This window comes from Dysidea avara, chromosome 4 (genome assembly GCF_963678975.1).
Source record: "Dysidea avara chromosome 4, odDysAvar1.4, whole genome shotgun sequence".
Lineage (NCBI taxonomy): Eukaryota > Metazoa > Porifera > Demospongiae > Dictyoceratida > Dysideidae > Dysidea > Dysidea avara.
In genome coordinates, this window is record NC_089275.1 from 5,517,986 (window position 1) to 5,532,424 (window position 14,439).

Consider the following 14,439-nt stretch of genomic DNA (forward strand, 5'->3'; position numbering starts at 1 on the left):
TCGCTGATGAAGGAACTTCTGACCACACAGGAATAGTAGTTTCCTTTTTTCAGTGCAGGCCAGTAAAAGGGCGTGGCAATAGAAATCGTTCACACGTGGGCAGCTGGGAACGACTCACCGGCACTGGCATTTCAGCGCGTACTGAATTGCGCTTTGTTGCGCTTCAACGCAACTCACTTTTCTCTCCGTTAATTCAGCAATTTTCTCACGCTCACACAGAGTGGTACAGTGTCACATGACTCTTACTGCGCGCCATATAGTCAAACATCTAAATTCTCACGAATCTGATTGTTAATGATCTCATGCATAGTTTCACACACATTGCCACAATTTTTGGAAGCTGGATTAAGTTAAGCTTTTTTCACCTGACAGGAAGGCACTATGATAGCTAATGGCGCAGATTTCATATTGCCATACAAGTATACAAGATCTTAAAAAGGCTATCACCCTCCTACTTACTTTCCACCTTCAGGTCTGCTTTATCCGTCACAGGTCATGCAGGGCGTAATGTCCATCGTTTGTATGTACCTGCTGTGCGATTAAACTATGGCAAACGAAGTCTATATTATCGTGGCACAACTATATGGAACAGCCTGCCTACCTCAATCACCGAGATGAACTCATTAAATAGCTTTAAACTAGCTTATTTAAGTCATATTTAGTTAATTGTGTGTATATATGTACCTATATTGTTTTTGTATGCTTGTTCAGGGCACAGCTGAAAAACAGCTTTTGCTGATGCTGTCTCCCTGTCTAAATAACATTAAAAAAAAAAAAAAAAAAAGGGTCTGTGTCTGGGTCTGTGTAACCCTTCTGCTAATGCTAACTTTGAATTTGATTCTTCCATTCAAGTTACCTCATCTTTAACCAAGGAGATCACTGAACAACAGACTTGCTTTAGGATGTCAGTGGTTAGTGCCCAGCGTCAAGCTAAGACTGATGTTATAGCTTTGAGACATCGGCGGCTGGTTTGTAAGCATTCGGAACTCACACCACAGTTGCCAGCTAGTTTACGTCGCATTGTTTCTTTATCTAGTGAGAAAGGTGCCTCATCATGGTTATCAGTCCTTCCTATTGAAGAACATGGTTTTGCACTCCATAAAGGTGCATTTAGGGATGCACTGTGTCTATGATATGGTTGGTTGCCCAATAGTCTACCTGCTAAGTGTGTCTGTGGTCATGGCTTTACTGTTAATCATGTAATGAATTGTGCTACAGGTGGTTTCCCTACTCTACGTCATAATGAACTTAGGGACTTCACTGCTGCTGCTCTGTCTGAAGTATGTCATAATGTGGCCATTGAACCAGTGCTGCAACCCCTGTCTGGTGAGTCCTTTCGCTATGCCACAGTTAATGTGGAGGATGAGGCATGTTTAGATGTAAGTGCACATGGTTTTTGGGGAAGTCATCATCAGAAGGCTTTCTTTGATGTTAGAATTTTCAATCCAACTGCTCCCAGTTATCGAAACACAGCGGTTTCTTCCTTGTACAGAAGGTTTGAAAGAGATAAACAAAGGATGTATGAACAGAGAATAAGAGATGTTGAAATGGGCTCATTCACTCCATTGGTTTTCTCCACTTTTGGAGGAATGGGTAGTGCAGCTACAGTTGCTTATAAGCGTCTAGCTTCTATGCTATCTACTCAATGGGGCCAATCTTACAGCAGTGTTGTATCATGGATTAGATGTTCCACCGGTTTCTCTTTGCTCAGGTCAGCAGTGACCTGCTTGCGTGGAGCAATGTCATACCGTGGCAGCCCTGTGACTATTGGAGCACTTGACCTTGCTATTTCGGAAGGCCAAGTGTTGCCATCTCATTGACTTTTTGAGTTTACAGTCTTTTTGTCCAGCACTTTTACCATCTGGTGCTGGGGGTGGTGGCAAGGGGTGCAGGCACCCCGGGAAAAAAGAAATATTAAAAAAAAACAAAAAAAACTATGATAGCTAAAACTTGAGAGAAATATAGCTAGCCTTTATAAAACTGCAACTTTTTATTACTTATGAAACCCAGCAATAATATTTTTCCCATGATAGGATAGTCTTGTGTGGCCTCAGTGCAGGGGCTTTAATATCACAATTAGAAATAAACCCAGGTGGTAGTTGGTTAGCCTAGATAACTGATCATGATGTATATTGACACGCTATTTGTACAGACAGGTGGTGATAGCTACCATACAAGTACAGTCACATGATGTGTTAATTAACAGGTAGGAATGTGCGATTAGTCAATATCCTACATACGGGAGCTTAGCTCTTGCACTGAAATAGAGGTCTGGCCATGCAAGGCTAGCTACACTGATCAGGGGACCTCCCTCTTAAGTAGCTAAGCAATTCTTGCTCATTTAAGGCCATTTGTGTCACTCCCAAGTCATGGTGCACTTCAGTGGCAGATCTAGAAATTTTCAGAGGGGGTTTCAGGTTGAGGAAGTTTTCAATAACTGTCAGGGACAGATTCAGACTTTTGAAAAGAGAAACTTTCAAAGTTGAAGATGAAAAAAAATGAAGGTAACTACCTGCCATTGAATGACGCAATGCTGATTCAAAGGTAAAAGTTTACCTAGTAGAAAAAGTCTTAATATAATACACTATGTATAACTCTTGGTGATGTTATCACCCACACAATTGTGAATCGTTACAAATAAATTAGGAGCGTGCTATTTTCAGAGGGGGTTTCAGCTGAAACCATTGCAATCCCCCTGCCAGTATCCACCACTACACTCTATGGGTAGCTACAGTGAGCAAGAAATCATCAGACAGGAGATTTCATAGTTTTGGGTGACCTCAAAGACATTATTTTTAAATAATATAGCTGCCAACAGTACCCTGCAACTGGTTCTTTAAAGTCATGATCAAGATTAGTGCATGCATGTGATCCAGTGCCCAGATTGTATGGTGAAACAATGCATGCATTACATGGTTGCTGGCAGAATTAGATCTGCACTGTAAAGTTCAGCTCTGTCTAGATAATAGCAACCAGGGAAAAATAGTGCAATTCTCACTGAGTGGGATATATGTGAGACCATGGTTTGCAGCATAGCATTTTTTGCAGAACAATAAAAGAGGAACAAGTAGGCATAAATTAGGTCCACTTATGGGGAATTCTGAGAGCTCAAAAGTGGCTAAAATAAAGGAAATTTACAGCCCAGATACTGATCAAACACTATGAAACCACGTACCTACAGCCATCTCCAGGTTCCATCAAGGCCCCAGGCCATAATGGTCTATGGGAAAAGCAGCCAGCAATTGTACACCAACTGTTCATGTACATGTGGTTGAGGTGAAAAATCAAACCTGCTGCCATGGGTGATAAGACCAGTTTTCCCAGATTCATGAAATCACATTATTATTCAGTACCCATCACGGCTGGCCTTAGCATCCTTGAGGCCCTAGGTAAACATAATGAAGTTTGGAGGCCCCTCTTTAATTTGCAGAAAACAAATGTGCATGAATACCATTTTAACACATAAATCCAGTCAGTTTAAAAGTTTGAATTAGAGCATGGAGGCCCCTTTTTCCCTTAGGCAGGCTGCCTACTCAGTAGGGACCCGCCGATTATGCTCATAATTTTACCTATTATGCTATGCTGCACTGCTCAAAAATTTACCTATTATGCTTTAATTTATGCTCAATGCTTACCTAATATGCTCAAATTATGCCCAATTATTTATGCCTTAGTTCTCATGCTCTGCTAATAATTTCCAGTTTATGGATAAATGATAGTGGCTGAAGCACAAACTTACTTGCATGTGACAGAAAAGATCGATATACTCTAATAGAACAGTCAGCTATGCAATTGTTCTTTTAGAGTTACTGACTGTTCTATTAGAGTATATCGATCTTTCTGTGATAGCTATTTTTATAAGCAAGAATTCATGCTGTTACAAAATATTGTACCTATTATGCTAGCATTATGCTCAATGCTTTCAGGCACCTATTACGCTCATAATTATGCCAGCATAATCGGCGGGTCCCTACTACTCAGCCTATTGCTAAGGCCAGCTGTAGCATCCATATTTGTAGTTACCATAGCTATAGTTTACCACAATACAATTATGTATTGATCAACAGTAATATTTTGCTATAACCACACAGAGAAACCATGCTTACAATGGCATGAAATCTGAGGTATACATTAGTTGGATCTATAGCTACATTTTAAGCTACGGTAAGGCTCTAATTAAATAGCAGACTGCCTTTTTTGTACTCTAGATGCCTATAAATAAATCAAGATACGTGCCTACAAAACTTCAGGGAGATTTTACAAGTGCAGGCTGCCAAGGTATATTGTGTCCATAAGGCATAGATTTTCAAAAATCAGCTATTAGTTAGCTAGATACAGTAGTGTAGGATATGGGATTTTCCATACAACCATTATTTCATCAAGAATTGTTTTTATTAAAAATAATAAATCACTATACGTACACAATCTCAAATATAGCTAGCTATGGTGCTTTGAACTAAATCAAGAGTCCATCTATAATTATAATTATCATTATCATTAGTTTTGTCATTTTCATCTTTACAGCAAACTATAGAAAGAATACATATGAAACACTGAGTTTATATAAATGACAAGGCAATATATATAGTAAAGTGTTGTATTTATGTTTCATAGCAATTTCATAATGTGTGTGAAAAGGAGACTATACTCCTCATACACATCTTAAATGAAACTTTGGTAGCACATATCTTTGGAATGGCTGGAGTGATTTCTATCTGGTGGGTAGCTGTAATGCAAAAACTGTACAATTTGGTGAAGCTATACATTTAAAATGCCTCTTCTTTTTCCCTTTAATACACCCATGGTATGGTGTGCCAGCTATACTTGAAATGGTACCACTGTGCTTGCATGTATGGTGACCAGGGTTTTTGATAAGTATTTCAATTCTGAGCCAAACTGGCCCAACCCAGACATTTACTGCTCCACCAGTAGTATACCACCGGGCCAATCGGCTTATGTTTGATGTGTAATAGCCACAAAGCTGAACTAGAAATTTGAAGCAGAAGCCATGAGTTGTGTGGGTCAATTTGTGTTCACATTGGGCCAATGGAGCACCATATTGCCCTATCAAATACCCTGATGGTGACATAACAAAGTGACTTGGTCTGTGAAAAGGGGTCTTATAGCCTTTTCAATTACATGTACTTGACAACCTGTAACTTGACTTGTGAATGTGGTATCACTCTGCAATTTAGTCCCCTTTTACCCCTAACATAGCACTATGCCTTGGTGTAGTATGAAGGTGATAGGTTCAAAACATGAGGAGTTATGATTAGTCAAACTTGACAATTTGGAAAGGCTATAAGACCCCTTTTCACAGACCAGGTCACAAATATCTCTGCCATCTATAGTACTAAATAATAGCAACGTTCAATACTAGGTGTATTAACATCAGAAGTCTCAAGACACTTATCCTTCCATCTTATACAATAACACTGGTGAAACAAACTTTTCTCCCAACAAATCCTCATTTTCAGATAATGGATCAGTGACCTTGGCTTGCTGCACACCTTGTACAACAGCCATAAAGTTGTAATCAGCTTGTGGCATAGCTATGAGTTTATAAGCATCATCATCATCATCTGATTGACTACTATCTGAGAATAATGGATTTGATGCCTGCCAACAAATGGTGCACGTCACAACATAGATGAAAAATTTCAAATGCAGTACTTACAATATATACATTATTATCTACGGTACCTACAGACTATTTAGCTAGCTTCAATACTAATCATTCTCAGCTATCAGCAAAAAACTATTTAAAACAATTCATAAAAATTTCCAAAATGTTTTCAAAATTTCAATTACAGTAGACCCTAAGTTATATAAATCTTAGTAGCCTCGACAATGATAAGTATTCAGATACAGTAAGTGTTAGGATAATTGAAGTCCTTTCATTATATAATGTATACTCTAATACAACATTCACTTTCTTTAATAGAACATACACCTACATTTGATAAAAGCAGACATTTTCTCACACATGCAAGTGAGGGTATAAGAGTCTACTGTACACCTAACAGTATTCCCTCATTTGTTGCCAGTGATATCAGGTAAAAACTAGAGATAACAATACATAGAATTCAGTTGATATTCCCAGCACCTTTTGAACTGGTTGCTACCTATATTAGTCGAAAAGTATTTACTAACTTTCTTGAACTTCTGGAGTTTAATCATCATTTAGCATGCATAACAATTCAAGTTGTCATTCATTTATTAATAGTGTACAGGAATTAGAAGTGTTATACAGCACCTTGTCTGGTTGCTTGGCAATGGATTGCTTGGAGGGCCTAATACTAAACAAAATTTCATCTTCTTTATCATCATAGTCACTTTGTTCAAAGAGACCACCAAGCCTTGTGTTTGCTTCATCTTTGGTTGTATTGGGAGTAGTGGATGCTTTCTACAAACACACACACAAAGAAACATGATTACACAATAAACACTCATTTGGAATAAAATTATAGTGTCACCAATTATACTCTGTTAAAGTAAGGTCTGTGATTTATGTAACTAGTAAAGAGATGCTGTTACTTTCTTGAGCAAATATGCAGCCACAGAAAAACAGTAACTAACAATGTGTAAAACTGTCTAGTTGCAACTATTATAGTATATACTAACACTTTAGCATGGGCATTCAAAGGCACCACTCGGGGTTTGCCTTGCATATTGTCAAAGGCACCAGTCAGGGTTTGCCTTGCATATTGGTTATATCATGGGAATGCAGTTTGCTCATGGCTTTGATGCCCAAGCAGTTCAACGATACAGTATGCTTTGACTTGGTATGTTGAGCAACATGCAACATTGCATTGTGGGATTTGGGGCCATTACTCTAAAAATGTTACTTGTTACTTCTATGCTATGTAACACACGACAATTAAATATTACTCACAGAAAATAGTAATGAGTTACATATTACTTGTTACTTTAAGGGCTCTAACTAGTACATATAACATTTGTTCGTTACTAGCTATAAAATAAGTCCAACCTTCCAAATACATGCTACCAGCCTACAATTACAAGTGAATTCAGCCATAGTGTTTTGGTCTCAAAGACGCTACCTATACACTATCACTCTTTTTTCATGCCTGCAACTCTGTCTCCAGTGCTGTCTGGGCCCAAAATGCAACCCATCACAAGGCTGACTACAATGCGCCTTACAAAGAAGTAACGCATTACATTCATTACAATTTCCGTAAGTAATATCTGTTGCTCGCTGCTTCATCATGTAATGCATTATATTACTCGTTACTGCAAAAGTAATATTATTATTTGCAAGTAATATGTAATATGTAACTAGTTACTTTTACAAAGTAACTTGCCCAACACTGGTTCTGGTTACATTTAGTTACAGTGAACAGACAAATCTTAGAGATATCACAAAGAATTTCAGTTATGCGAGTTTAATGTGCTATTGAATTGTTCATGGAAAAATTATGGAGTTTATTATAGGTAAGGGATGTTTTGAGGTCTGGAACAATCTCTGATACAACTGAAGCCTTTGTTACTATAATCACTAAAGCTTGTGATCGCTACATTCCATCTACTGTACCTGCTGTAGCACGCCCAACTGTGTGGTGGAATCGCTTTTGTCATATCAAAAGAAAGTAGAGAGTTGGGCTAAGCATGATTGGCCAGCTTATCACGTTGCTGTGTCAGCTGCTAGGAAAACTCAAGCTATTGCTTTTCATCACCATTGTAATTCTCTTCTTTCCAAGTTACAAACTGGATCTAACGACTGTCTGTGGTGGAATCTCAGTAAACGCAATAGTGGATTCTGTATGCCTCACAACAGATTTGCTCCTGATGCTGATAGTATTGCAACCTATTTGCATACAAGCTATTGTTGCCTACAGATTTTTACTGTTTCACTTACACTTCCCCCAGAGGTTTTATCAGTTACTTGTAAGAAATCATGGCGGATAAAGCTATCTATGGTTTACTGTGTGTTGAGCTCACTTGATATGAAGAAAGCTGTAGGTCCAGATGGTGTTAGCCCTTAAAGTTTGAAGCACTGTTGCTTGTTTACCAGTGCATCATACAGTACGATAGTACTGTATATTAGGAACATCGAAGGTGTGGGGGCGATCCGTGATATAATATAAGCCAAAAACCTGCCACGATTTTTCCTCACAACGACATGATAATATTGGTTGGATAAAACCAAGCCCAAAAGTGTCTTCAGATTGTCCCGAAACGTTTGCGTCAAGTTGTTACAGAATTTAGAAAAAAAATTATTCAACAGAATTTTCTACTGCCTGCCTGCCTGCCTACCTGATGCCTTCAGTCAAGCGTAGCAGAAAAGTGGCTACAGCTACAGCCCTAATTTTTTCGCAGAAACATTTCTAGTTCGCTTAAGAAAAAATCTTTGGCATATTGATAAGCATACAATGCTTGTGCTATTGTCTTACCTTTTATCCTTCTTTACCATGGCCATCAGTCAAGGTTCTACTGCTGAGTGTTAATAGACTACAGTATGGCTTCCATACCAGTGTATATTGCATCAAACTATTCAAATACACGTGGTCGCTGGTTGCACCAAAAACACACGCGTACGTGACTTGCTGTTGATATCGATCAGAGAGAGCAACTCACAGCAAACTATACAGCAATGTGTGAGTCAATAAATATGGTTTATTTAGTAACAATGTTAAACCGAGTCGGGTCATCCTGGTCCTGCTTTACAGATTATTTGGGTCTGACCCCACATGCTAAATTAAACGTGGACGTGTTACTACACGTCATAGCATAGCTCTGCTTCTTTCATGAGCCATGCCCACTTACGTAAATTACAGTCTGCAGACATATGGTAGCCACGCCCATTCATCAGTCCGTAGGTATGCATGAATCCGCATCCATTATTGTCTGCAGGCTTATGTAGAGCCACTCCCACTGAATCAGTTGTTATAGTATGAGTCATACTGTAATCTAGTATAATGTCCAAATACTGTAAAACAATAAGAAGTGAATATCCCTACTGTGCATTGAGTGTAGCACAGTAGGGATATTCACTTCTTATTGTTTTACAGTATTTGGACATTACGTACTACTCCGATCCAACTTGTTTCAGTACTTTTATTGCAGCATTATACACTGTAATTTAAAATTCCAATTTTTTTCTTATACTTGTATTATTTTATTTAGCTGTGTATGTAGGCCCGGAGAATTTCCACTATCATGGAAACTATCACATATTACTCCTGTTTACAAGCAGAAGGGCAATGTTACTGATCCCCATTTTTAACGTCCAATTACTGTTCTTCCTACTCTAGCAATGGTGTTTGAATGGTTTGTTTATTTGCAAATATATCATCATATTTTTCCTCAGCTTCTCAATTTGGTTTTATGAAAGGTACTGGTGCTCAGAACTGTGGAACTGCAGTAGCACTTACTGCTATTCGAGCATTGGAACATCATGAGGAGTGTCGTATTGTATCTTTAGACATTCGCGGGACCTTCGATAGTGTATGGTGGGCTGGTTTATTGAAACATCTTTGTAGTGTTAGTTTAAGAAGTAAGGCTTGTGGCCTTTTGTGCTCCTATTTGGAGTTTATTTGTGGTGGCTCATGGTGATACTTCTTCTCAGCGGAACTTTACGGCTGGTGTTCCTCAGGGTGGTGTCTGGTCCTCTTTATTGTTCAATTTGTACATTCATCACCTTACTAAATAAGTTTTATATTGTGACTTGTTTGAATATGCTGATGACTCATCTCTTGTGAAGGTGATTAAGAGCAAGGAGGATTGGATAACAGCTGCTGAAGAGATAATTGCTGATTTAAATCGTGTTTTTTCCTGGGGTAGAATGTGGAACATTAATTTTGAATCTACTACATGTCACTCACCGTGTGTATCATTAAAACGTTATGTTGAGTGTGATCTCCCTCTATTTATGGACTCCCTTTCCATTGAAGACGTTGATAAATTGAAGATTTTAGGGTTCTATTTTGATCGTAGATTGACTTGGAGCTCTATGATAGAAAATAAGTCCACCCTCTGTTGACAGAGAATGGGAGCACTATACTGTGTTAGAGAATTTCTGGGTCCAAGAAGCCTTGCTGTTGCTTTTAAATCCTTTGTGAGGCCTGTATGTGAATGCAGTAGTGTTGCTGTTATGGGTGCTGCAGCTACTCACTTATGCAATACAGAAAATGGCTGAGAAACTGAGTGAATGTACATTTCCCTCACTGCATTCTCACTGTGAGGCCAGTGCTGTGGGCAGTTACTTGATTTCGGAGGCTGAGAGCCTCCACAGCAGTTTCATTTGACTTTTGCCACTGCTCCAATGACACATTCTTATTGCTTAAGAAGTTTAAATGACGATCCTTTATCACTACCCTCATCAGTTCATTTCACATCTTTAGATCTATTTAGAAGAAGTTTTCTCACTAACATATGGGCATCTTAGACATCAGGCTGAGAGGTTCTGAAGAGGGATGGTCAATTGCTTTGAAACTGTTACAGAGACATCTTTGTGTTTAATTGTATGTATGTTGTATGTTCATTAGATGATATTGTAAATAAACAAAAAAAAGATGTTACTTGTAAAGTGGTTACTCTGTGTAGAGTGGTAACTTCGTTGTAGTCTGTATTCAGAAACGTGCAGAAACGATTGGTGAATAAGCTATAGCACTATAGCTCTCACCTTAGCCCAATGTTTTTAACTTGTAGGATAGCAAGGATAACAAAAAGCTTTCTGTCTGATTAGTTTTGTTCATAGCCAAATACAAATCATGATACTGATCACGTGAGAATTAATCGATCTGCACAATCAATTTTGGCCTTAATGTCTATAGACCATGTGCGCACCAAGGCGTGGCACTTTATTACATCATCAAAATAACACATCCGCCATTTATTGAGGGAAAAAATGTACGCATTCTATGCATACGAAAATTTTTTGATGCTAATACGAAGGAATCGTGCTAAAAGATAGAGTGGCGCTAGTATAAAGTAAGTTACTGGGTAAAAGTGTATAATGTATTTGCTGCTTGGCAAGTTATTTCGCCTAGGGAAGATTTTTGCAATAGAACGCTCGATACTTTTGCCCTCACTTTTCCCGTAAACTATCGTGAAACTTGAAGCTGTAGCAACTTTTCCCCAGTTTTTGCCAGACCACGCCTTGGAATGCACAAGGTCTATATAATCACTGCCCAGTGGTAGCTTGGGCTGCATATATACATACCACGGTTGCTTGGGATTTGCTGATGTATATACCCGCAGCCCTCGGGCCTGTGACCCTCAGGCTTTGGATGTATATAACTTATCAGCAAAATCCCTTACAGCCGTGGTATCAAGACACATGGTAGTGTGTCGTGCAGCCCAAGAAGCCAGCGCGCAACACCCATGAGTATATGGACAGGAAGAAAGAAAATGCAATTTTTGCACCTCCGTAGCTCTGTGCTGCCTTATCGAAACAAGACGATTTTTGCTGTGGACAAGCCCGCCAACTTCAGTACTCAACATACCAAATTGAGCGAATCGCTTCAACCATTCCCGAGATATGCGACTTCAAAAATTGGCTTAGTTTCTTTTTTTCCCCTTTTTTCTCTTCGTCTTTTCGTAACCTTACAAAATCTGCCATAAAACGTGAACTCCATATCTGATTGCCTTGAAATTTGGCACACAGAAGGGGGGGTATAAAGGTGCATCTCTGTACCAACTTTGGCTGGAATACGATAAACAGGCAAAGAGTTATTAGCAACTATTCACGAAAAATAACACCAATATGTTATCACACCTACAGGGTAAACCGCTTTTGGGAAGAAGCTGACAATCGGATGGTGAATAGGTTAACTATTGAACCTCAAACATTTTGTGGTTTGAAAGAAATCGAGCTAAAAACCAGGAAGATACAACGAAAAAACCAACAGTGTGTAACAATTACACAATCGAGATTAGCTAATAAAAAACGACTACTTGCTACGCCTACCAGAAAAACCGCTTGGAGTAATGCTTTGAAAATCGCTGTACAGATGGAGTAATCATCTTAGAAAGGCTCTTCAATGGTGTAAAAGAATTAGACTTAAAGCCTCAGAGTTAAAACACGAAATCCATCTTGGTGTAGAAAGTGCGAGATCAAGATACTCTAATAAAGCAGTCATCCTAATAGAGCAGTCACCTGAAGAGAATTCAAGAGATCAGCTAGAAACAAGTAACCCATATAGAGATCAGCTACAAACAAATCACCCTGTAGAGAGTTCAGCTACAAACAATTGACCCTGTAGAGAGATCAGCTAGAAGAAGTTACCATGTAGAGAGTCCAGCCATACGAAAAGATCACCCTGTAGAGAGTTCAGCTACTAGAACTCACCTTGTAGAGAGTTCAGCTACAAAAAAACCACCATGTAGAGAGTTCAGCTGCAAACAAATCACCCTGTAGAGAATTCAGTTACAAATAAGTCACCCTGTAGAGAGATCAGTTAGAAGAAGTTAACTTGTAGAGAGTTCAGCTACAAAGAAACCATCATGTAGAGAGTTCAGCTGCAAACAAATCACCTGTAGAGAGTTCAGCTACAAACAGATCTCCCTGTAGAGAGATCAGCTAGAAGAAGTTACCTAGTGGAGAGTTCAGCTACAAACAAATCACTCTGTAGAGAGATCAGCTAGAAGTCACCTTGTAGAGAGTTCAGTTACAAAGAAACCACCATGTAGAGAGTTCAGCTGCAAACAAATCACCCTGCAGATGGTTCAGCTGGAAACAAGTCATCCTGTAGAGAGATCAGCTAGAAGGACCAATATATGTACTATATATATATAATTTGTACATTACTGATAAAATTAGAAATATTTAAAGTATTTAACATCTGCTTCATCTTTTCTTCTTCCTGTGGTAAAGAAAAAAAGATAAGTTAAAAAGTCCCAAAGCTGGCCATAGGCTGGCGGGTATACAAATACAAAAAGAAGTGAAATCTAATCCAAAACAGCCAAGCTGTAAAAAAAGAGTGCGGCCCTCAAAAAGGCTATTGTGAAAAAAGATGTGAAATCCAAGGTGGCGGCCAAGAAATGGCTGTGATGGTAGGTTAATGTAAAATTTTAATAATGAAAATTCAGATGAATTTTGTGCCAAGACCAAGCGACACCAAATTCACCCGAATTGTCATTATTAAAACTTTTTACCATCAACCTACCATCACAGCCATTCTTGGCCGCCACCTTGGATTTCACATCTTTTTTCACCATGGCCTTTTAGGGACCACACCTTTTTTTACAGCTTGGCTGTTTTGGATTAGATATCTATTACAAAGAAAGATTTTAACAATGGCTCCAAAATAATCACTTTGACTGGAGTGTATCCATTCACTGTACTGGACTACTGAACTGGATTTCTGGACTTGTATAAAATTTACCCACATACTCTTTTAAAGTGATCAACTTTATGACCTTTACTTTGTATGCCACACACTCTGGCTCCTCAAGGTCTTTACTTGCACAATAGAAGGGCATGCTGCTACAGAAGTGTACAATTGCTGGACTGGATTACTGGAATTTTACTTTTACTTCCTAATTAATGTTCTAACACTTCGGTGTTGTTAAACATTGGCATAAAATTCTCTTCAACACACTGGTCCACTTGTTTTCAACATACCTACTAGGAAGTAAGAGTGACATGTGCCAAATAAGTTGTATGTAGTTTTTCTGTATGCTATAGTTAAGCACCGCCACATGTGTGTGAAAAATACAGCACGAGGGATGTGTTGAGAATGCTAATACAGCACAAGGCAAAGTGTGTTAGCCTTGAGACACCCCCCGAGTGCTGTACGTTTCGTACACATAAACATAGGAGGTGCTTTAAGTGTTTATTGTACTTCCTGGCCATCTTGCTCAAAGCGATTTTCTTGAGTACCCGAATTGCTTCAGTAGATCAGACTATCAGTAAGTTGTTATATAGCCTTTTTGTAGTCGTAGAACAATTTGGTAGGATTAGATTGGCTAGTTTTAGCGTTTGACAGTGTCACACACATGATCAATCATGCCATCTGTGTGGGGTTGTTGCTTCAATTTTTGTGTCACATTATCAGTAAGTGTTCATGTAATGTATTTCTAGTCATAGAACCAACTGGCAGGATTAGTCTGGCTAGTTTTAGTTATTTACAATGTCATGCATGTGATCAATCGTGCTGTTTGAGTGGGGTTGTTTTCATAACATTACTTATAACTGCGCCACATAACTGTACTGTATTTCCCCAATTATTCACATAACTGTATTGTATTTGCCAAATTATTCACATAACTGTACTGTATTTGCCCAATTATTCACATAACTGTACTGTATTTGCCCAATTATTCACATAACTGTACTGTATTTGCCCAATTATTCACATAACTGTACTGTAATTTCCACATAACTGTGCTGTACAGGTATGACTCATACAGTACAGTTATGTAGCAAATCGGTACAATATGGAAAATACAGCCCACAGTGAAACGTTGATCCTC

At 38.7% G+C, this 14,439-nt stretch overlaps 1 protein-coding gene across 4 annotated transcripts in view; it reads right to left on the reverse strand.

Moving 5' to 3' along the window:
- Positions 1-4,370: 4,370 nt before the first annotated feature.
- The window catches only part of LOC136252944 (TNF receptor-associated factor 6-like), a 33,607-nt gene continuing 23,538 nt past the window's right edge, over positions 4,371-14,439 (reverse strand). For 3 of the 4 annotated variants that reach the window (XM_066045534.1, XM_066045531.1, XM_066045535.1), the window contains 2 exons: positions 6,257-6,406; positions 4,537-5,619 (listed from right to left, as the gene is read on the reverse strand). In XM_066045534.1, the coding sequence (XP_065901606.1) occupies positions 5,410-5,619; positions 6,257-6,406 (360 nt within the window). In that variant the 3' untranslated portion in view covers positions 4,537-5,409. The other variant, XM_066045532.1, reaches the window with a different exon arrangement.